The 24,165-nt window shown below is 33.9% G+C and overlaps 2 protein-coding genes across 3 annotated transcripts in view; both read left to right on the forward strand.

Annotated features, from left to right (window-relative positions):
- LOC106106757 overlaps positions 1-10,358 on the forward strand; it is an 18,847-nt gene extending 8,489 nt beyond the window's left edge. Inside the window, exons 9-18 of the mRNA XM_013287405.1 lie at positions 1,123-1,248; positions 2,138-2,210; positions 3,064-3,152; positions 3,778-3,888; positions 4,571-4,688; positions 5,793-5,927; positions 6,698-6,801; positions 7,465-7,566; positions 9,154-9,239; positions 9,938-10,358. Coding sequence (XP_013142859.1) covers positions 1,123-1,248; positions 2,138-2,210; positions 3,064-3,152; positions 3,778-3,888; positions 4,571-4,688; positions 5,793-5,927; positions 6,698-6,801; positions 7,465-7,566; positions 9,154-9,239; positions 9,938-10,115 — 1,122 coding nt within the window. The 3' untranslated portion in view covers positions 10,116-10,358. The remainder of the gene's footprint in view (positions 1-1,122; positions 1,249-2,137; positions 2,211-3,063; positions 3,153-3,777; positions 3,889-4,570; positions 4,689-5,792; positions 5,928-6,697; positions 6,802-7,464; positions 7,567-9,153; positions 9,240-9,937) is intronic.
- A 1,937-nt stretch (positions 10,359-12,295) lies between these two features.
- Positions 12,296-23,544, forward strand: LOC106106372 (reticulocyte-binding protein 2 homolog a-like). 2 transcript variants are annotated; one of them, XM_013286949.1, is made up of 18 exons: positions 12,297-12,462; positions 12,839-13,035; positions 13,419-13,618; positions 14,294-14,335; positions 14,442-14,590; positions 15,551-15,677; positions 16,221-16,384; positions 16,905-17,030; positions 18,103-18,175; positions 18,817-18,920; positions 19,425-19,535; positions 19,875-19,992; positions 20,292-20,429; positions 20,773-20,876; positions 21,110-21,211; positions 21,917-22,005; positions 22,372-22,553; positions 23,428-23,544. In XM_013286949.1, the coding sequence occupies exons 1-17, from the start codon at positions 12,418-12,420 to the stop codon at positions 22,547-22,549; spliced, it is 2,067 nt and encodes a 688-aa protein (XP_013142403.1). In that variant the 5' UTR covers positions 12,297-12,417; the 3' UTR covers positions 22,550-22,553; positions 23,428-23,544. The 2 variants fall into 2 exon arrangements, with proteins under 2 accessions (XP_013142404.1, XP_013142403.1); XM_013286950.1 differs by lacking the exons at positions 21,917-22,005; positions 22,372-22,553; positions 23,428-23,544 and having other exon boundaries at positions 12,296-12,462; positions 20,773-20,918; positions 21,110-21,176.
- Positions 23,545-24,165: the final 621 nt, after the last annotated feature.

Genomic DNA, 24,165 nt, shown 5'->3' on the forward strand with positions numbered 1-24,165 from the left:
TAGCTGTTCCCGTGCGACTTCATCCGCATGAAACTATGAACATTTTATTTTATTGTTTACGTTAGTCAAATTATCAATCGCTAATGTCAAAATGACATGACATTACAATTCTTGCTTCCTTGATGTTGGCAGCAACTTATAGTCTCTTTCCCACATTAGGGTTTTTATCCAAAATATTTACCCCCTAAGTTTAAAATGAAAATATATTGTCTAAAGCGTGAAGTAAGTGTAGGGCTTTTTATTATTAAAAAAAGAATTATTCAAAAATATGGTGTAATTGCTGACATCTTAGGCAACAAAGAAGTGTGTGTTTACGCTTTATTATAATAGTATAGATAATATTATTAAGAGGATTTTGTTTTTTTGGATTTTTGTATGTATTTGATTCACGTAAAAACTATTGGGCCGATTATAAATGTTCTTTCACCATTAGAAAGGTAATTTATCTGTGAGTAACATAGGCTATACTTTATTTTTATTAATGTTAAGGAACTATTAATAAATAGCGTATATCTGGACCTCTGCATTAATAGATAGCTATATTTAACTATTTTCGGCTTATGCTGCCTAAACCGGTAGCGGTATGTAAAATGATGTTTGAAGGAATTGTAGACCTCAAAAAGTTCCACAAAAAAGTCCGCGAACCTAAATTATGAACTTTTAAATTCCACGCGGACGATGTCGCGGGTAGCAGCTAGTCCTTACTAATATTATAAAGAGGAAAGATTTGTATTTTTGTATGTATTGAAATAATTCAAAAAACTACAGGGCCGATTTCTATTCTTTCACCATTAAAGATTCGTTATCAGTGAGTAACATAGGCTATTTTTAATTCCACGCAGGCGAAGTCGCGAGCAACAGCTAGTAAATATGTAAAAACAAGTTTCAATAGACATGATTTGTTAAAAATGTAATCATACTTAATATTTTAAATGCAAAAGTTTAGATGGATGGATGTTTGTTAGAGTTTGTAGCCTAAACGGCTGGATGGAATAAAATTTGGAATAGATGTAGAGGATAGTCTGGAAGAACATATAGGCTACTTACTTTTGTTTTTTTTTTATTCCACGCGGACGGAGTCTCGGGCAACAGCTAGTTATAATATAACTTTGTATAATGTAGGTGGAGGCAGCTCGTACGGAGTTCAAGGAGGAACTGCAGATGCTGTTTCCTGGAGTGGACCTCAGCACCAGGAAGTTGGAGCTGCGAGGAGACACAGACCTGCTGCTTATGTATACATTGAAGAAGGTATAGTAAGGGACGTTTATTTCATACCCATTTCGATAAACTTATTTAACTCAATGCTATATGCTAATTGACTTAAGTTCTAACAAAGTTAAACACTAGTTTAGTAGTTCGGAAACGCATTTCAAGAAATTATCTATTCAAAAACACTAACGAATGGTTGAGTGTCGCTGGGAAACCGGGCATAAGTGATGTTTTAGATCAAGCTAGATTAAAAGATTGCTAGAGCAAGAAGAATTAGAAACTGATGTAAATCTTGATGTTATTCAACAGTGGTAGTACCCGCTTTAACATCTTAGCAGTGCAGGGCCGGCACGCCCCCAGTAATACCACGACCACACAGAAGACAGCCGTCAAATGGAAGCCATTCCGTGTTTCGTCTGATGAGTGTGGTGCCGGAGGCCTAATTTAAGTCCCTTTCCTTTTACCACCCTTTTCTTATAAAAAGAGGTTGGGAAGAGTAAGTGGATTTGATAGTGGAGGAGATGCATTGGAAGGGGAAATAACATCTTTATGTGCGTCTCCTCCTCCGTCGTATAAGGGTAGGCAACGCATCTACAATTGCGGATGTCTACGGGCAGCGGTCGCTTCGCCATTTTGGCGGTTATAGGTGGCCGCTTGCTCGTTTGCCACCTTATGTTATAAAAAAAAATCTTTGTATGTACTGAACTGACTGAGTGATTGAATGATTGAATGAATGGCTGAGTAGCTGATTAATTGATTGTCTGTTTTTTAGTGACTAACTAACACAATAGCTTGATCGATTACTTAGCCAACCGTTCACTGAACAATTCATTCTACATTATTCAATGATTGACTGAGTGAATGACTAATTGACGTGAACACGCTCTATTCTTGCTATTTCTTCGTATGTATAACTTTTTTTTTTCAGGTGCAATATTTACAAAACGCAATCGCAGAACTACAAACTGTGAGGGAATTGAAAATCAATCGAGCTATCGAATGTGAGTTTTAAGTTTTATTTCTTATTAGATGTTCCCGTGCGGTTTCATACGCATGACATTTTAAAACTGTATTTTGTCATCTATCATACTAATATCTTACTAATATTATAAATATGAAAATAATGCGAAAGTATAGACGGATGTTTGCTAGAGTTTGTAGCCTAAACGGCTTAACGGATTCCGATGAAATTTGGTGTAGATGTAGAGGATAGTCTGGAAGAACACAAAGGCTTTTGTTTTTTTTACATTCCGCGCAGACGAAGTCGCGGGCGAAAGCTAGTTGTTTATATTTAATAAAACTTCCAATTGCAAATGTCAAAATTCTTTAATGACAACGAAGGTCTTTGACTTTGGTTAAGAATTATTTGAGTAACCATGGCAACTTTGCTTCCTTGATGGCAGTTTTTAGTTTTTGTACCATTCTGTTTTTTACAATCTGTTAACCCCCTAAGTTTAATACCATGAAAATATAGCCTAAAGCGTGTTAATTGTAGGGCTTTTTATTAAAAAAAAAGAATTACTCAAAAATATACTGTGATCGACATCCTACATAACTAAGTAGTGTGTTTACGCTTTATTATATTTGTATAGAAGATTGTTCTTTATAAATTGTCTGTTTCTTATCCTCCAATAGCTTTCGCCCGCGATTCCGTCCGCGGGGAATAAAAAAAAAGCAAGTAGTCTATGTGTTCTTCCAGACTTTCCTCAACATCTATGACAAATTTCATCGAGATCCCTTAAGCCGTTTAGGCTACAAACTCTAACAAACATCCATCCATTCATCTAAACTTTTGCATTTATGATATTAGTAAGATAAGATACATAGAAAGAGATAAAAATATGTTATTTCCAGGTCATGATGAGAAAGCGATAATTGACGCTAAAGTAGAAGAAATAATCAAACGGGAATCACTTAACAAGGAACTTGAGTTCCAGAAAAAGGTATTTATACGAATATTGTAAAATTAATTCAACAGCAGCACTTCAATACACTTCAATACATACAAAAATACAAAATTATCCATTTGTATTTTTGTATGTATTGAAGGAACTCAAAAACTACTGGGACAATAGCAAGAATTCTTTCACCAATGAAAAGCTATGTTACCACTGAGTAACATAGGCTATATTTTTAAATTTTTTATTGTAGAATTTTATGTCTCATGTAAATATTACATTTCTTAATTTAATTAGGATATCACTCATTATTATTTTTATTTAATATTAGCTTTCGCGACTCCGTCCCCGTGGAATTAAAAAAAAACAAAAGTGAGTAGCCTATGTGTTCTTCCAAACTATCCTCTACATCTATACCAAATTTCATCAAAATCCGCTCAGCAGTTTAGGCTACAAGCTCTAACAAACATCCATCCATCCAAACTTTCGCGTTTATAATATTAGTATGATTGAAACTCTTGTATACTCAACTAAATTAGTTTATATAGTATTGTTTTTTTCAATATATGTCAATGCTTATTCTGCATTATCAGATATTTGGGTAGTGTAGCTTCGCCATTTCGGCGAAATGTAGCGGCTGCTGATATAAAATGTGGATTCCTTTTTACAGAGTCTTGCGATTCAAGCAGAAGCAAATAGAAAAATGAAGGACCAGTTGAAAAAGCAGTTTGAGATTCAACAAGAAGTGCTTCAAGACAAACTGAAAGCTAAAGATAAAGAGGTTAGTTTTATATTGAAAATCTATCATAACTAGCTGTTCCCGGCTTTATCCACATTATAACAACTTTTATCTATACTTCTATGCTATTATAATAAAGCGTAAACACACAATTCTTTGTTGCCTAAGATGTCAGCAATTACAGCATATTTTTGTATAATTCTTTTTTTAATAAAAAGCCCTACACTTACGTCACGCTTTAGGTTATATGTTTTCACGCCGTTAAACTTAGGGGGTAAATATTTTGGGATAAAACCCTAATGTGGGAAAGAGACTATAAGTTGCTGCCAACATCAAGAAAGAAAGATTGCTAAGGTTTGTCATGTCGTGTCAGTTTGACATTTGCTATTGATAGTTTAACAAATGTAAACAATAAAATAAAATTTTCATAATTTCATACGGATGAAGCCGCACGAGAACATTTTGGATTTTTGTATGTATTTAATTCACACAAAAACTACTGGGGAAATTTTAAAATTCTTCCACTACTAAAAATCTACGTTATCAGCCAGTAACATAGGATAAGTTTTTTTATCTTTTTATTTCACGCGGACGAAGTCGTGAACAGCAATTTGTTTATATTTGTGATATTTTCTATTGTTTAGCAGTTTATGCTACAAACTACCTTCATTCAAATATTGGTATTTATAATATTAGTAAAATTAATAATATTTTTCTTTTGCAGGTTTTATCAAAATTCAACAAAGCAGTGTCGGAGGAAGTTGAGAAAGAACGCGTCGTGTTCAAGAAGGATATGGCCGCGATGGCGGGGAAATTAATGGCTATAGAACAAACACTTAAAAGTAATATTTTTATACTAGCTGTTCCCATGCGACTTTATACGCATAAAATTATAAAAAAAATCATATTATTGTTTACATGACATGACAAAACTTGACAGTCTTGCTTCCTTGATGTTAGCAACTTATGGTCTCTTTTCCACATTAGGGTTTTTATCCCAAAATATTTACCCCCTAAGTTTAATGTCATGAAAATATATAGCCTAAAGCGTGACGTAAGTGTAGGAATTTTTATTAAAAAAATAGTTGTTCGAAAAATGCTGTAATTGCTGACATCTTAGGCAACAAAGAAGTGTGTGGTTACACTTTATTATATTATAGATAATACGAGAAAAGTTAAAATATAATGATTTTATACGTCGAGGTCCAGAAATTTGCTGTTTAATAATATTTCCTTAACATTAGTAATAATAAAACGTAGCCTATGTAACTCACAGATAAATAACCTTTATATGGTGAAAGAATTTTTAAAATCGGCCCAGTAGTTTATAAATACATACAAAAATACAAATCTTTTCTCTTTATAATATTAGTATAGTTAGATATTTCGATACAACATTATTTAAAAAAAATATATGAACGGCCATATGAACAATACTTGTTAATTAGTTTAAAACGAACAAACTCAACTCCAAGACAACTACGTAGCGATATCGAACGTTCCGTGGTAACGAATAGGAATGTACTGAGCTATCGAGGGACTGAGGGACTGAGGGACTGAGGAACTCAGCAACTGAGAGACTGAGGGACTGAGGAACTGAGTTACTGAGAGACTGAGGAACTGAGTTACTGAGATACTGAGGAACTGAGCTACTAAGAGACTGAGGGACTGAGGAACTGAGTTACTGAGAGACTGAGGAACTGAGTTACTGAAAGACTTAGGAACTGAGTTACTGAGAGACTGAGGAAATGAGTTACGGAGAAACTGAGGGACTGAGGAACTGAGGAACTGAGTTAATGAGAGACTGAGGGACAGTGAGACTGAGGAACTGAGAGACTGAGGGACTGAGCAATTCCTTGCAGTATTTTATAAAGCTATTCCCACTGTTCCTTCGGTATCCTAATATTTTCTAAAAATATAGTATAGTGTTTTATAATATTTTCCAGAGCGAGCGAAGGCGGAGGAGGAGGCTCGTCGGTCGCAGTCGCTGTGGGCGGCGGCGGAGGCGCTGCTGTCCGCCACGCGCCGCGCCGCGCCCGACGCTAAGATTGACAATGAGATAAAAGCACTAGAAAAAGCAGGTAATTACTAACTATAGTGGTTTTGTAGAGCGTTGTCCCTTTCGCAATTATCAGTAAGTTTGGTAGTGTGAAAGAGAACGCACTACCCTTCGATAGATAATGAAATAAAAGCTAGAGAAAATTGGTGTTAACCACAATAGTAATTATAGTTGTGTAGAGCGTTGTCCCTTTCGCACAAACCTATACCTTGTATGTCTAGTAGTGTGAAAGAGACAACGGTATACTACTCTATATAATGAACTAAACGCTAGAGTAAGTTGGTATCAATCGCAATAGTAATTCTAGTTTTGTATAACGTTGTCTCTTTCACACATACCTGTAAGTCGGATATCGTGAAAGAGAACGCACTACCGTTTAATAGACAATGTAATAAACGCTAGAGAAAGCTGGTGTTAACCACAATGGTAATTATAGTTCTGTAAAGCGATGTCTCTTTCGCACTTACCAGTAAGTCTGGTACTATGAGAGAGAAAACACTATACCGAAATAATAGACAATGAAAAATCTGAAAATAATTAGTATGGATTATAAATGTCTAAATTTTGAGAAAAAGATCTGTATATTTTATAACTTAAAGATGTTTTTTTCTTTGTTTTTCTATACATAGACCACTAATAAGGAAACAACAAAAAAAGTATGCCCATTGGAGCGTTCAAGCTAGAATTTATTCTTGCATAACTAAAGATAATTAAAAATAACTATTTTATACTTTTTACTGTCGTTTAATCTACTTTTCTTGTTAAATTTACAAGGTTTTCATACATTTCCAGGTAAAGACGACCGTTTAGTACAAACCGTACTGAGCGGGATTCCTCAAGAAGCTCGTCAGAAAGGCATCGCTACTGAAAAATCTTTGCAAGATAAATTCGAAAAGGTATAATAATACAACTATTTATACCTTTACTAGCTGTTGCTCGCGACTTCGTCTGTGTGAAATTAGAATAATAAAAGATAAACCCTATGCCACTGGTAACGTTGTTTTTTAATAGTGAATTTTTAAAATCGGTAGTTTTTGAGGTATTTCAATATATACAATAATACAAATCTTTCCTCTTTATAATATACTAGCCTTTGCTTGCGACTGCTTCCGCCTAAAATTAAAATTTAATACGAAACATAGCCTATATTACTCATAGATAAATTACCTTTCTAACGGTGAAAAAATTTTTTAAATCGATCGAGTAACTTTTGAGTTATTTCAATACATACAAAAACACATAGCTTTCCTCTTTATTATATTAGAACAGATATCGATGTATAGAAGTATATATTACGAAGTGAAAAGATGTTTGTTATGGAATTATCGAATGTTTAGATGTTTGTTAGAGTTTGTAGCTTAAACTGCTGAACGAACTTGAATGAAATTTGTCATATATATAGAACAGTCTGGAAGAACACATATTTTTTTAAATTCCACACAGACGGATACGCGGGTGAAAACTAGTATTACATAATGATACGATTTAATTACATCAATAACCAATTAACTTGGGATAAGCTCTCAAATAAATTGACCTTTTTTTACAAATTCCTTTAGTTGGAGAGAACTGCAGTTAAAGTGGCTCTGATTGGTCGCGAAGGCGCCTCTCTGCCGGTCTACTTCTTATCCTGGCTGCAATCCAAGTTGTTGTTCCAGAAGGTATGTGTTTACTTCAAAATAACTGTTATTTACTTAACGAGGAATTTAATAAAATAGTCTATAACATTCTCATATATTTCAGTCAAAGATTCATCAAAATCGGACCACTCGTTCCGGAGATAATACGGAACCAACAATAAAACGAGACAAAATCTGACTTTAAAAAAAAAACATTTAATCAGTTCAGAAACACTGCTACAATTTACTAATATTATAAATGCGAAAGTTTATGGAAGTTTATAAATGCGGAAGTTTATGTTTATGGATGGATGTTTGTTAGAGTTTGTAGCCTAAACGGCTGAACGGATCTCGGTGAAATTTGGCATAGATGTAGAGGATAGTCTGGAAGAACACATAGGCTACTCACTTTCGTTTTTTTAATCCCAAGCGGATGGGATCGCGAGCGAAAGCTAGTACATAATATACTCGAAACAGAAATACAAGTGAAAAAAAATAGACTAATTTAAAAACCTTAATAAACATTCTAATTAAGCGTTGCAATTCAGAATTTATAACAACGCTAATATATCATACTAGCTTTCGCACGCGACTCCGTGCGTGTCGAATTAAAAACAAATGTAAACAGCTTATGTGTTGTTCGAGCAATTTAACTTTTAAAATTCTATTAATTTACGAAGTTTTTGAAATTAGTGTAAATTACTGAAACATTAAATAAACTAGATTTATGAAATTTACCGTCATTCTGTTAGTTTGTCAACATTTATACTAGCTCGCCCTCGAATTCTTTCACGCGGAATAAAAAAAAACTTAGTAAGTAGCCTATGTACTCTTCCAGACTATCCTCTACATCTATGACAAATATAAACGAAATCCATTTAGCAGTTTAGGCTACACTCTAACAAACATCCATCCAAACTTTGAGAGACTGAGGAACTGAGTTACTGAAAGACTGACGAGCTGAGTTACTGAGAAACTGAGGGACTGAGGAACTAAGGAACTGAGGAACAGTTTACGCTACACTCTAACAGCCATCAAAACTTTGAGAGACTGAGGAATTGAGTTACTGAGAGACTGGCAAACTGAGTTACTGAGACACTGAGGGACTGAGGGACTGAGGAACTGAGGAACTTAGGAACTGAGGAACAGTTGAGGCTACACTCTAACAAACAGCCATCAAAACTTTGAGAGACTGAGAAACTGAGTTACTGAGAGACTGACAAACTGAGTTACTGAGAAACTGAGGGACTGAGGAACTGAGGAACTTAGGAACTGAGGAACAGTTTAGGCTACACTCTAACAAACAGCCATCAAAACTTTGAGGGACTGAGAAACTGAGTTACTGAGAGACTGACAAACTGATTTACTGAGAAACTGAGGGACTGAGGAACTGAGGAACTGAGGAACAGTTTAGGCTACACTCTGACAAACATCCATCAAAACTTTGAGAGACTGAGGAATTGAGTTACTGAGAGACTGACGAACTGAGTTACTGAGAAACTGAGGAACTGAGGAACAGTTTAGGCTACACTCTAACAAACATCCATCAAAACTTTCGCAATTATAATATTAGTAAGATTGTGTATTTTTCGGTACTGAATAATTGAAATATTCTTGTTTTATTACCAGTTTGCGGATATTCCTGAAGACGAGCTGAACAACAAACCGACCGACTTCACCAAGCTGGATACATTTGATATTATAAACAGGGCGAGGTAATTATTTTTTTCTTTAATCATAAACAATTTTTGTCTAAAGTACTAAATTTCTAGTAATAGTAATTTCTCAGTCTTATAAAAGTAGCTGTTGCAGCTTCCGTATGAAATTGTAAAAAATATATTTTATTGTTTACATTCGTTAAATTCTCAATTGCAAATGTTAAAATTTAACTGTACAAATAACAACAAAGGCTTCACATTGGATAACAAATACTGTTACTATGGCAATCTCGCTTCCTTGATGTCAGCTTGTAGTTTATGGCCCCTTTACCATGTGGAAGTTTTTCCAATTTATTCACCCCCTAAGTTTAATAGCGTGAAAATATGCCTGAAGCATTTTTATTAAAGAAAGAATTATTCAAAAATATGTGATTGCTGACATCCTTCTTAACTAAGTAGTGGGTTTACGCTTTATTATATTAGTATAGTGCGCTATTCCGGCGGTCAGCAGTAGTCTAAGGGCCTGTCCCACCAAAGTGTAAATTATCAAAAATTGTAAACAGTCTAAAGTAAATTGTGATTTTGGTCCTTTATCTAACAGTGACGTCATTTTTAAGTTATCTGAGCCTCTATCAGCCAGTGGTGGGACAGACCCTAAGTGTTGAAGTTACGTTGTTAATTAATTACCTGTTAACACAAAAACCCCCTTTTCCTAATAAAAATTAAAAAAAAAAATGTTATTTGTGTAAAACTAGATATCATATGGATCACGGTGATTTGCAATCCGCTCTCCGTTATGTGAACTTGCTGCAAGGCGCTCCGCGGGCCGCAGCGGGTGACTGGGCGGACGCGGCGAGACATCACCTCGAAGTACGCCAGGCCGCGCACGCTCTGATGGCCCACGCGTCCGTCTCGGGACTACTGTACTCGTAAATATATATTATACCCAAATACAATGTGAAATATCAGTTTACAGAATTTAATTAAAATTTGTAAAATTTCATTATAATCTGTAAAATTTGATTATAAATTGGAAAATTTCATTGTAATTTGTAAAATTTTATTATAGTGTGAAATTAAAAATATGTATTGTAAAATTTCAGGTTCATGTAATAGGATTCGAGTTTGTAAAATTAAATTATACTTTGTGAAATTAAATTCCGGTATTTGAAATTACAATTGTGTTTGTGAAATTAAATTATATTTTGTAAAATTTCGGGTTTACAAAATAGGATTCGAGTTTGTAAAATTAAATTATTATTTTTTAAAATTAAATTCAGATTTGTAAAATCGAATCTAATTTATGTAAAAATCAAGTTGAAATGGAATAAAATGTAATTTTTTTGGTAAATATAATTTTCGCATTGAATTTGGGTTTGGTATAAATTTTAATTTCATTTACGATTGTGGATGAAAAATCAATATTAAAAATTTAAACCTCATCGCTTCTCTTTGCAATTTATTTAAATACAATGTTTGTTAATTTATTATTTGTTGATGCATTAAATTATACACATTAAAAACAAATAAAAAAAATTGAGAAAATGGTTGTTTATTGTAATTTTTTGCGTCACTAATAATTAAATAATAAAACACGCGTAATTCATTTTATTTAAATTTTTTTTATTGTTAAGACATATGACGTAAAGAAAATCAGTATCGGTTAAAACGACTTAGAGGTATATCGTCTAATGGCCTTACAAATAAACGCGGTATAAATTTAAACTTGGAATAAACTGAGTATAAACAAATATTAATACAAATTTTGCGTATACTCAGTTTATTTCTAAGTTAAACTTTACCGCGTTTATTTGTAAGGCTGTATATCTGTAAATTTCCTATAAAAATGCGTAAAAACAGCATAATATCGGTTGTAATGACTGAAATAGATGTCCTTATAAACGATTTATTTCAATTACATGTTGAGGAGCGAAGGAAATCAGAATGAATATCGAATAACATTAAAAATTATGTTTTTTGATACAAAAATGTATTGGTTAATGGTTTTTACTCATCTTTTATTATCTAAAACAATCCAATAAATATAAAAAATAGGTAATCACTAACGTAGTGAAGTTAGCTTGAGTTTTTGCATCTCGCACGTGATTGGTTAATTTTATTGTCAGGGGTACCAACGTTTTAGCACGACGCTGTTATACGAAATATGAATTAAGGCGGTTAACTGAAAACATAGTTTGTTAGTGCTTGGTAATTTAAAAATAAAATAAAAAATGTAGATTTCAAAAGATTTAACTCGCATTTACGTAAAAATCAATATTTATCCGTGAAAATGGTGAAATTACTTAGTCCCCGCAATATTAGCGATTTGTGTAAATATTTTAAATGTAATTTAAATAAATTAGACAATGATTTTTATTTAGTCTGTGTTTTATTTTGAACCTTTAACTTCGGTGTTACCATAGTCGTAAGAACAATATAGCCATCCATTTCCTTCTTATAGCTTTCCTTGGGCTCTTCTCTTCATAAATAATCTTACTAATATTTAAACTAGCTTTCGCCCGCGACTTCGTCTGCTTAGAATTAAAAAAACGAAGTAGTCTACGTGTTCTACATCTATGCCAAATTTAATCGAAATCCGTTCAGCCGTTTAGGCTACAAACTAACAAACATCCATCCATTCATCTAAACTTTTACATTTATAATAGTATGAGTAAGATTTAAAAGTTTACATGGAAGGATGGATGTTTGTTAGAGTTTGTAGCCTAAACTACTAAACGGATCTCGATGAAATTTGACATAGATGTAGAGGATAGCCTGGAAGAATATATAGGCTAATCGCTTTTGTTTTTTTAATTCCCCGCGGACGGAGTCACGGGCGAAAGGTAGTATTAAATATATGGAAACTTTTGTAAAGAAATTGTAATCCCTTTTTAACACTGGGAATAAGTCTTGATTATGACAGCTCACGAGCGCCCTCTTATGTCATTGTCTTTCGTGCATGGAAATAACTCAAATACTACTGGGCGGATTTTAAAAATTCTTTCACCGTTACAAATGTATTTTATCTGTGTGTAACATAGACTGTGTTTTTTTTTTAATTTCACGCGGGCGAATTTGTGAGCAATTTCAATCCAAAGAGGTTACATTTAAATAATTCTAGCAGCTTTTATAGCTTGTCAAAATTAAACGTCATTGCAAATTATTAATCTCTTAATATTTATATGAAATTGTAAGAAATGTGAAATCAGTTTGAACTGACCTCAAATGAGACGAAATGCAACGAATCGCGAGTTACATATTTAAAGCAAAAACTGTTTTGGTAAGAAATATAACATTAAAACACTCCATTCACTGTAAAGAAGGTAAAGAATAAAAGGTTAGCATGGTAGAGGTAGACATAGAAAGAGAATTGCGTGGAAGGTGACATGATCAAGAAGGGAGTGACAGAATTATGTGGAGGACAAAAATCTTTTGCTACGGGAGTAGGATAAGATGATTGTACCCACCCACTAGTTAAGGTAAATGTTACGCCAAATAGGATCACAGAAGAGAGTGGATTGATACGAAGGCTGATAGAAAAGTATGGAAGCAACACATACTGTGCCGACCCTTTAATAAAGGCGAGTTGGTGATGAAATTTGATCACAGTTTTAGGTATAAAATTTTCGTAATATAGATGTTGAAAATATTTTCAGTATCCAAGACAGATAGATTACAGATTAGTTAAAATATCTCATACTGCGACTAATTGGAAGCAATATAGGAAGTATCCTGACAGGGAGCCTTGTCCGTTGCCTCCCCCGCCTCCCAAACCCAAAGAAAAGGACGATAAACTAGTATGGGGCACGGTGTTCCTCGCAACACTAACGGGAGCATTCATGTATTACGCTAAGTATGTGTTCTTACTAAAATTGAAATCTAAAAGCTTTGTTAAATAACGAGGGTTGTAACGGAACTTCGCTTCCGCATCCGCAAGTGCGGAATTTCCGCAAGAAATGATAACTGCATCCGCTTTCGTTATTTCTTATACGGAGTTATAACCGAGGTTAAATTACGTCTTTAACGCGAGTGGGGCGATTAGGTACCGCTTATGCGGCGTGATATGTTAACTAACTATAATTGTTATACATTATATTTGCATAATAAACTGTATCTTGTAATTATGTATCAATCTGTATTTTATTATTGTCCTCTGCTTCTTCAGAGGTGAAGCCCTTCACCCCCGCATCTGTGTCCGCTTCCGTTAAAATGGCTTCCGTTACAACCCTATTACAGACAGTCACCGGCGACTCGAGACTGGCTCACAATATACGCGCCCTGGTTCGATGATATGATAGCTGTGATTTTTCAAGAGAATATGACATATAAAGAATACATAAATGAATGTATTGAAGATTTTAAGAATTACATAAATTTAAACAAACAACCTGATGTCTGTAAAATCGAAGATGCAACGCCTAAAAAAGAAATTACACGTAAGTTTGCAAAAATGAATCTTTGTTTGTTATTCTCCCATTCTAACATTTGTCTGGTTCGTATAGAAATTATCTATAAAAGCGATTAACATTTTTTTAAATCTTAACACAAAAGTTTAGATGGGTAGATGGATGTTTGTTAGAATTTGTAACCTAAACCGCTAAACGGATCTTGATGAAATTTGGTATAAAGGTAGAAGTTAGTCTGGAAGAACACATAGGGTGCTTACTTTTGTCATTTTTAATTACACGCGAACGGAGTCGCGGGCGACAGCTGGTCATTTAATAACTCAAGATGTTAATTTTAATATTTGAGTCAAACATAGTAAATCTATGTACAATTTTCTCGTTTAATAATAAGCTTAATAAGACAGACAGTTGGATTAAGGGCCCGATTCAAAAGGCGGTTATTTTAGAAACCGCACGTATAGTGAGGAGGTTCCTGTCTCTGCAGCGCTGACCACTGGTTGCTTGAGTCGGAATCCGATCCGCAGCCGGTGGTGCTCTATTTTTTATATAATATTTTTATTTTATTTTTATAAAAAACTTGTAAAATATATTATTTAGAAAATAAGGTTAGGTGGAGTCGTGGTCATGCGCTCATTTATTTATATTAAAAAAAATAAAGATATATGGAGTAGCTTAATAATTGATCGTATATTTCAAATTTTACAGCCGTCCCTGAAAAGCCTAAGGAAATAATACAACCGGTTAAAGGTGGGTTAAGTACATTTTTATGGCCTACTTTACTTTACTTTACTTTAATACTTATTCTATCTTTTTTTAAGTTAGTTTTGACTAAATATTAAAATATGTTTTTTAGAGGTAATCGAACAACCCCCGTGCGTCCGTCTCCCGCCGCCTGTGCTGACGAAAGATATCTGCGAAGTTGAATCCTGTTTGACGGATCTTTTTGAGACCGTTATTAATAATTACGATACCGCTAAAGCAGCATGTGTTTATTATTCTCAGGTAATATAATGTAATCACCTTTACAGTAGTAATAACTGAAATTACTTTTTTGTAACTGTAACTTAAACTCAGAGCCACTGATTCCCCCAGAATGGCGCGCCTAATAAATCTGTATGACATTGACAGCTGTTAGGGACGGGACGTATATGCCAATAATCTAGTGTTGCCCCAATCTTCCAGCATAGTACTTGATTTTCTTAACATAACTGAGAACAAACGGCCTCTCGAATACGCAAATTGCGGTGTAACCACTCTCTACAAATTCCCTCCCAAAATCTTTTAGTAGCAGGGAAGAGAACTACAATTAGGCCTCAGGCACACTCATAGTGATTTCTACTTGCACCTATTGTGGTCTGAAAGATTAGGGACCTGTCCCACCAAATTGTAATTGTGTGATAACAAACGAACTTGTAAAATGTATGATGGAAATATCGGATTTAGTTCCCTTATGTGTGACGTCATTTTTAAGCTATCTGAGCCTCTATCAGCCAGCAGTGGGACAGGCCCTAAGACATTTTAAAATATGACGCTATATTTATCTTTCTTTGATTGTTATTATGGGCGTCACAGCCATGTTTTGCTTTAATAAAATATATTCTTCATTACCTCTTATGTTTTCTTCCAATTTGCACAGAATAACCTTACCAATAAGGCCGTCGTGTCGTCGAGCTAATGCAACACCCTTATTTTTGACATCCGACTACTATCCGATTATTAACATAACAAGCACAATTGCGACATTTTAAAACCATGACATAAATATTTTAAAATCTTTTGGATCACAATTACAAAGCTTATATCGTTATTTCAAATTATGACAAATGGTATTGATTTATAGCACAGACTAATAACCTTCAAGAATACAGAATACATCAAAATAGTTAAATAGTTAACATTATAAGATTTAAATTAGTTGTGCTTTTAAAATAATTATTGGTTAATAAAGATTTTATATTTTAGGCTGTTGATGATGCAATGAACGATTTTACGATGCCTAAATTAAAAGAACTTCGCAAAACAATGGAGGAAAGAGTGGATTTAGTCAGAGTGTCGATTCAAAATGCGTTGGAAGCACAAGAGGGGATGGGTAACTTACTTTATTAGAATTTTTAAATTCGTATCTTAGTATTCAACTAGCTGTTTCTCGCGACTTCGTCCACTTGGAATAAAAAAAATAACCTATGTTACTCATTGATAACGTAGGTTTTTAATGGTGAAAGAATTTTTGAAATCGGCTCAGTAGTTTTCGAGTTATTTCAATGCATACAAAAATACAAATATTTCCTCTTTAAAACATTAGTGTCGACTAGTTGTTGCTCGCGACTTCACCCGAGTGAAATTAACAAATAATAAAAATCTAGCCTACATTACTTATTGATCACGTGGCTTTCTAATGGTGAAAATAAATCGGCCCAGTAGTTTTTGAGTTATTAAAATGCATACAAAAATACAAATCTTTCCTCTTCATACTATTAGTAAAGACTAGTCACATTTTAAGAATACTTGTACGTGCTTAGTAGTTTTAGGACCGAAATGGTACCTTAATTATTTTAGAAAATAAGTGCATTTTTCAATAAAATTCTCGTAATGAATTAACGGTTTATTTTAATAGAAATATAAATCGTTTTAGAGGAATTAACCCGTTATTTGGATTGCGGTGTTCAAGCTCTTCCTGAAGCTATAGAAAAGGCGAAGGAAATGATGGGCCAATGTCAAGAGAAGATTAAAGCAACTATAATAGAATACCAATGGGAGAATGATAAGGCATTAGTTCGCGATAGACAGTGGCAAATGGTGAGTAATCTTAATATTATATATGCGACAAATTGTATGTATGTTTGTTATTTTATAGCCTAAACTGCTGAACGCATTTCGATGTTTTTCATAAATCAAGTGAAAGAAATAATGTACTATACTGGAAAATAAAACCTTTTTATTGAATAGTCACAAGTCTCATAAACAGTAACCCCATTTCGAAATCGTTGTATAAATAAATAAATAAAATAACACTTAATCCTTAACAACACAATCAGAAATGACAAATGAAAAATAAACATGACATAGTAATTAAGTAAAAAATAAAACAATAATTGTAATTATAAATAACTAGCTTTCGCCCGCTACTCCGTTCGCGTGGTATTAAAACACAAAAGTAAGTAACCTATTCTTCCAGGTTATCCTCTACATCTATGACAAATTTCATCGAAATCCGTTCAGCCGTTTAGGCTTCAAACTCTAACAAACATCCATCTAAACTTTCGCATTTATAATATTAGTGAAATTAATTAAATCAGGTTAAAATTGTCATTTCCAGGTGGAGACGTACATAGACAAATATACGGAGGAAAATGAAGTTCTGATACCCGGCCTGCATTATACACACAGCAAGCTTAAAATAGACGGGGATCCAGACCTACTTTTGTACCATACTTACCGATATGTGAGTTTATCTAAACCTATACTAATACTAGCGGTCTGTTTGGCTTTATCCGCATGAAAAAATAAAAAGAAACTAAAAAAAATGTTAACATTTGGTAAAACTTAAAAGCATAAATGAAAGACCGCTTGCAATTGGCTTACTTATAGGTAACCATGGCATGGCTTTGCAAGTTTTTGTCTTTCCCGCATGTCGGTTTTTCCCAATTTATTTACTCCCAAAATTTAATAGCGTGAAAATGTATAGCCTAAATTGTCTTGTAAGTGTAAGCTTTTTAGTAAAAAAAGAATAATTCAATTCACATTTTATAATAAGTGGTACAACAGTGGTAGTTCCCGCTTTAACATCTTTGCACTGCAGGGCCGGCACGCCCTAGTAATACCACGACCACACAGAAGACAGCCGTCAAATGGAAGCAATTCCGTGTTTCGTCTGGGGAGTGTGGTGCCGGAGGCCTAAGTCAAGTCCCTTTCTCTTTACCACTCTTTTCTTTTAAGGAGTGGATGGGAAGGGGAAGTGGATTTGACTGAGGAGGAGATGCATAGGAAGGGCAAATATCTTCTTTATGTGCGTCTCCTCCTTTGTCGGATAAGGGTAGGCAACACATCTGCAATTGCGGGTGTTTATGGGCAGCGTTCGCTTCGCCATTTTGGATTCAGGTGGCCGCTTGCTCGTTTGCCACCTTATGTTATATAAAAAAATGTGTTTACGCTTTACTATATTCGTGCAAATGATAAAATGTAACCACACACTTTAATGTTGCATCAATCAAATATTGAATATTTTTTTGCATAATAAACACTTATATAGGCCCGAATTTTAACGCTATTTAATAGAATGTAAATAGATTATAAAAACATCATGCGGGAAAGAAACAAAAACTAGAAGCGACTGGCAGCAAAGAAGCAACGGACAGATAATGAAATGTAGACAAGTTGATTTTAATTTTTTTTCTATTAGTATGAAGAATATTTGGGAATCTCTATTTTGTTATTGTTATTACTAATTATTTTGAAGCTTGAATCTTTTAATTAAGATTATTTCTATCGTAAAATTTACTGTTTTTTGTAATCAGAAACGTGATTTAGAAGAGGAACTCGAAGATGTTGTTGCCGGTATGAGGGAACGCGCTGATAGAGCTATGGAAAGTTAGTATTTTTTTTAGATAGTTTAGATAAATTGTTTTTTTTTTTATTTCATTTATAATACACTAGCTGTTACCCGCGACTTTGTCCATGCACTATTAAGATAAATAAATTAGCATATGCGGGTCTATGTTACCCCAGTGAAAGTCCAGTTTTGGAGATTACCCGGAACAAACGCGTGCGGACAGACAGTCAGACAAAAATGTTTAAATGCGATTTTCGTTATCAGTAACGTAAATACAAATATTCCCGAAATCTGGATTTTTCTTTTGGTATTACAAACAGACATGCCAATTTTATTATATTGAAGATGATTTGGTCAAGCAATAAGTAATAAATATCATACTGGCCGCCAAGAAAGCTATAGAAAATGTTTTTGTAATTAAGGAACGTAATTCGAATGTAGTGAAAAATGTGACGTGAGCGATGTAACAACATTTTATTTGTATTAAATGCCTTTTTATCAATTTATGTGAATAGTTTGTGTGTGTTATCATTAAATAAAGAAGAATTTATCTATGGTACTAGTTTACATTTAATCATGGTCCTTCGAGCCGGATTGCTTTGCCCGACTCGATGACTATACTAGGTTGATTCATAAAACGCTTCAAGAGACTATTTGCTAATAATGTTACTCTTTATAGCTACGCGCTCGAAAGATGAAAAAACCGAACGAGAGAGAATGTTGTTTTTAGAGAATCTGACTAAATTGAAACGTCTCGAATTGGAAAAGGACTTTAAAACAAGGGTCTGTTTTTATTCATTTTGTTTCATAACAAAATATAATGCAGATTATACAGAAGTGAAACTATATTATTACATACTAGCTTTCGCCCACAACTTCGTCTGCGTGGAATTAAAAAAATAAAAACAAGTAGCCTATGTATTCTTCCAGATTAACACTCTACATCTATGCCAAATTTAATCGAGATTCGTTCAGCAGTTCAGCTACAAACTAACAAACATCCATCCTTCCAATTCTACTTTCGCATTTATAACATTAGTTCTACGGTGTAAACACCGCACAATACATGTTTTTCCCGACTAAGCATTTTATACCATTACAACGCTCGCGTGTGCTCATCACCATACATCGCCGTAGTTTTAAGAATAAACCACAACATTCTCTTGTAATTACGGTGTTTTATTTCGTATGTACGGATACACCGTACATCTTGGTCCTTCGAGCCGGATGTACGGTGTATCCGTACATAAAATGGAATACAATAATTTTCTTATTTACCATTTTTAGGAAGAAAATTTAAGGAAAAAGAACGACGATATGTTAAGAGACGCGTTAAGAAAACAATTGCAACGACACGAAGAGATGTTGGAGAAGAAATTAAAGCAAAGAGAGATAGAGGTAGTATACTGCATTCTGTTGAATTAAAAAAAAACAAAAGTGAGAAGCCTATGTGTTCCTTTACTATCCTCTACATCTATGCCAAATTTCATCGAAATTTAAAATTCACGAATAAATAGCTACGTTATTACTGAGTGATATAGGCTATATTTATTACATTTTTTTTCTGCAGAGACGAACACGCGAGCAACAATTAGTTTAATAATTTATGATATTAGTACATTATTTATCACTTTTGGCTTAAAATATACCTATTTGTTTATTATTAATAATATTTACTATGTAATGAAAATAATACGATTTAAACATTCGCTAAATCCATATATAATTATTGTAAAGGCGACGGTTAAACTCAAGCAAATGGTTGCTGACAAAGTCGCAGCTGAGAAGCGTCTCTTTGCTAAACAACGCACCGAAATGGCAGCAAAATTGAAGATTTTGGAGGACAAGCTTGCAGGTTTGTATAATAAAATATTAATCCAAAGTTCTGTTCATGTTAATATTATAAAAATATCGATACGTAATAACATAATAAAACGTTTAGTTTTTAGTTTGACATTTTTGATATTTGCGCCATCTATTGTACAGACAAGTCACTATAGCTCATATTTATTTTAAAATGTTCCTAAAAAAGGGAGTGACAGATGACGTATCATAGAGTTGTGGGAGACAAAAACTGTTGCGCTACTACGAGAGTAGGATACGGAGATGATGATGAATGTTTCTTCACATGTTTCCTATTTTTAAATACTCTAGCACATTTAAAAGCAGAGAAAGAGACAAAAAGATCCCAGGAGCTGTGGGCGGCGGGGTCCTCTCTGTTGGCCGCCACACGCAAGGGGGAGAAGTGTGTTAACGTTTCTAAAGAATTGAAAGCCATACATAAAGCATCAGGTATTCAAAAACTGTTTGAAATTTCCCTAATTTTGTAGGTGTTTTTGTATAACTAACTTTCGCTAGCGACTTAGTAAGTGTTCTATGCTCTACATCTGTGACAAATTTCATCGAAATCCGTTCAGCAGTTTAGGCTACAAACTAACAAACGTCCATCTATCCATACTTGACATCTTACCAATATTATAAATGCGAAAGTTTAGACGGATGGATATTACAGTTTGTAGCCTGAACTGCTGAACGGATCTTGATGAAATTTGGCATACAAGTAGTGGATCGTCTACATAGTGTTTTTTAAATTCCACATGCGAGCAAGTTTTTGTAAGAAGTAAGATTTGTTTAGGAGGTGAAGATAAATTGGTATCTACCGTCATGAAGTCAATACCGAGGTCGGTGTGGGCAGAGGGCGTAGTACCAGACAGTGTACTAAAAGCGAATTATTACAAGGTATAGTAAAACGAATAATGGACCAAACCATCTACAATTAAAGTAGCCTATAATACACTCGTCTATGTCAACTATTCTTTAGTAAAGTCACGTTAAAATCGGTGCAGATGTTTTTGAGATTGGCCATAACAAAACAACTTTTCTGCAAGACAATTTTTAATTCTGATTTTTGTTTTCAGCAACCCATAACATAGTAAATCTGTTTTTTTTAAATTGTATAGATGTAATTACAGATGGAGAAGACAGCGTTAAAAGTATCTTTAGTAGAAATGGAAGGCTCTCCGCTGCCTATTTACTTTATCTCCTGGTTGCAATCGATGTTTTTGTTTTTCAAGGTAATTATTACTTTGTCCAGCTTCATATCTGCATTAACACTTTAACCCTTGATCGATTTAACGGTTGTGATTTAAAAAAAAACTTGTGCGCACTGTGTACTGTCGTCTGTTTATCTATATACTTCTATGCTATTGTAATAAAGCGTAAACACACATTTCTTTGTTGCCTAAGATGTCAGCAATTACAGCATATTTTAGTATATTCTTTTTTTTTTATAAAAAGCCCTACACTTACGTCAGGCTTTAAGCTATATTTTTTCACGCCATTAAACTAGAGGGGTTAAATATTTTGGATATAAATCCTAATGTGGGAAAGAGACCATAAGTCATCAGCTGCCAACATCAAGGAAGCAAGGCTGTCATTTATGCATTTGAATTTGATATTTGACAAATGTAAACAATAAAATAAAGTTTTCATAATTTCATGTGGATGAAGCCGCACGGGACTGCTAGAAAGAATATAAGACAGAAGACTGTCTTTTCTGGTCTACAGTATTTTCTTTAATTTGGTTGTGTACTTTGAACATGTAATTGGGGTACCTTTTTATAAATAGTGTCCAGTTTGACGAATAACTAAATAAAAAAATCTACTGAATTTGCTTAGAGAAAAATACGTGAGATTTTGTTTATTGTGTTGGTAACATGTATTTTTTATTGCTAAAAAAAATCCGTTGAAGTAAGTGTTAATTTGATATCATGTTTCAGGTGTCAAGTATACCACAAAAGGAGGTGGATGATCCGCCCAAAGTTCCACCTAAAGATATGGATACGTATGATTTACTTCAAAGGGCTCGGTATATGTACTTGCTGATTTTTCTATCTTTGTAAAATATATTTATTCGGCTCGACGCAAAGTAAGATAGTGACTAAACTAATTCGCAAGTATAGGCTGTTCAGTTATGTGCTAAAGTGGCAAATTCCCACCTGAATTCACTGAAATAGCGAAACGACCGCTTTCAATCTTTAATTGCTGGCAGGAAATGATTGCTCCCCCGTCACATCCAATTCCCCCCTATCATCATCAACATCACCACCAGCTCACTATATGTCTCCGCTAATGGGCTCGGAACCTACCCTAAGTAATTCCCCATCTCATCCTTATAAGACAAGGTTTAGAACCTCTCAACGACGATGTATATTGAGCTGATGTTTGTTGTTAGTTTCTGGATAGAGCGTGGTAACCTAGCAACCGCTATCCGCTACGTGGCGTCTCTGGAAGGCGCGTCTCTTGTCGCGGCGGAGACTTGGCTGGAGGCAGCTCGAATACATCTCGAAACACGGCAAGCGGCTGAGGCTATTGTTGCACACGCTGCGGCTTTGGGATTGCAGTATATTTAGTTAAGTAAGTATAAGGGGCTAAACATCCCAGTGGGTGACACATTGCCAGTTACAGTTATGTGGAAACGCTGTTTTTCTGGCAAGATATTTGATTTTGTGACTGACAATGGCGCCCTTTATAAGCTGATATGCGAACTACATTAGTTACAGCACCGTCTTTTATTAGTCTACTTTAAACTTAGTCCATTTAATGATTTTTGAAGAGAAATTTCCCATAAAACTTTATAATGTTTGTGTTTGCTAAAAAATGTAAAAAAATATTATTAGAGTCCCAAATTAACCCATAACACATTGTGTTTTTTTTTTTTTGTTAAAAATTTGTAAAGATGTTTATAAATGCAGTATGTTCATTCGTCTTTTAATTTAGTATGATTGTTTTTGTTTGTTTCTATTAAGATTTAAAAAAATTTTTTTTTTTCTTTATGATGTCCCATTTTTGTTAATGTGATTTTTTTTTCTTTTATTTAAAAGTGTGTTTTTTATTTTATTATTTTTTTTTTATTTCTGTATAGATATGTAATTAGTACGGCCGGTTACCCTAGTGATTAAGATGTATGTTACTTGAGTGCGAAGGAGCCAGCTGAAAATCAGCGCAGGAACGGCTTAGTCCGTCCTGCATACGCTGAGCTGGCTACCTTTTGCCACGAATATGTCACCTTTAGAATAAGTCTTTGTTATATAATTTCTATTTTGTGGCAATAAATACATTTTCATTTCATTTCATTTCATTTCATTTCATTTCATTTCATTTCATTTCATTTCATTTCATAATTGAGTGAAGGATCGGAGGAGATAGATCGATGTGTTGAAGTTTCTTAAAGATTTTCGATAATTATTTTAAGACTGTTTTTAAAACTATACATGTTTTTGTTTTACAGAACGAGTCAAAAGACAAAATAAACCAAGACGTCTGCTGTAGATTTAATGTCGGGTTAAATTGTTTGTACTAAATTACAATGTCTTGATTTAATAAACAACTGATTTTGTATTATTTTCTTTTGATTTTTATTGTAGATTTATACGCAAATCTATTCGGAATTAAAATCTACGTCATCTTCTAGACTATGTTCTACATCTGTACCGAATTCAAAATCCTTTCAGCCGTTGAAACATTCTATCATCCATCCATCTGTGTTGCATTTCTATTAACAATTTTATCTGAACTTAAGAATATGAGTAGGAAAACGTCATCATACAAATATTTCAAATAGAAAAGGATAGCATGACTTGTATATTGCTATCCTTTTTATTCTCTGTGAGAAAATAGAGACAAAAAATGCATTACAAGTAGTAAAGGAATTCAACAGTGACGCGTGTGAAATTTCACATGCGTGTTATTCCACTTTCCCAACGTACGTTTATGAAATCCTGGTAAATTTCCGTTGACTTTTGTAATATTTCACTTCGTACGAATATAGTTTGAAATAAAAGTATTGCTGTCTCATTTTCTTTGTAACAATGAAAGAGACAACGTTATTTTTCTATGAATGTTTTGAAGCGAGCATTTGGTTTACGAATTCTTTGCCTTCCTTAGAAAATGGATTGGTTAATTATCATTTTCTTATGCATTACGCGTAGATCCCCATCCTGTCATTTCTTAAATAGTGAAGGAAAAT

The sequence above is a fragment of the Papilio polytes genome, unplaced genomic scaffold, assembly GCF_000836215.1.
Source record: "Papilio polytes unplaced genomic scaffold, Ppol_1.0 DF822178.1, whole genome shotgun sequence".
Taxonomy (NCBI): domain Eukaryota; kingdom Metazoa; phylum Arthropoda; class Insecta; order Lepidoptera; family Papilionidae; genus Papilio; species Papilio polytes.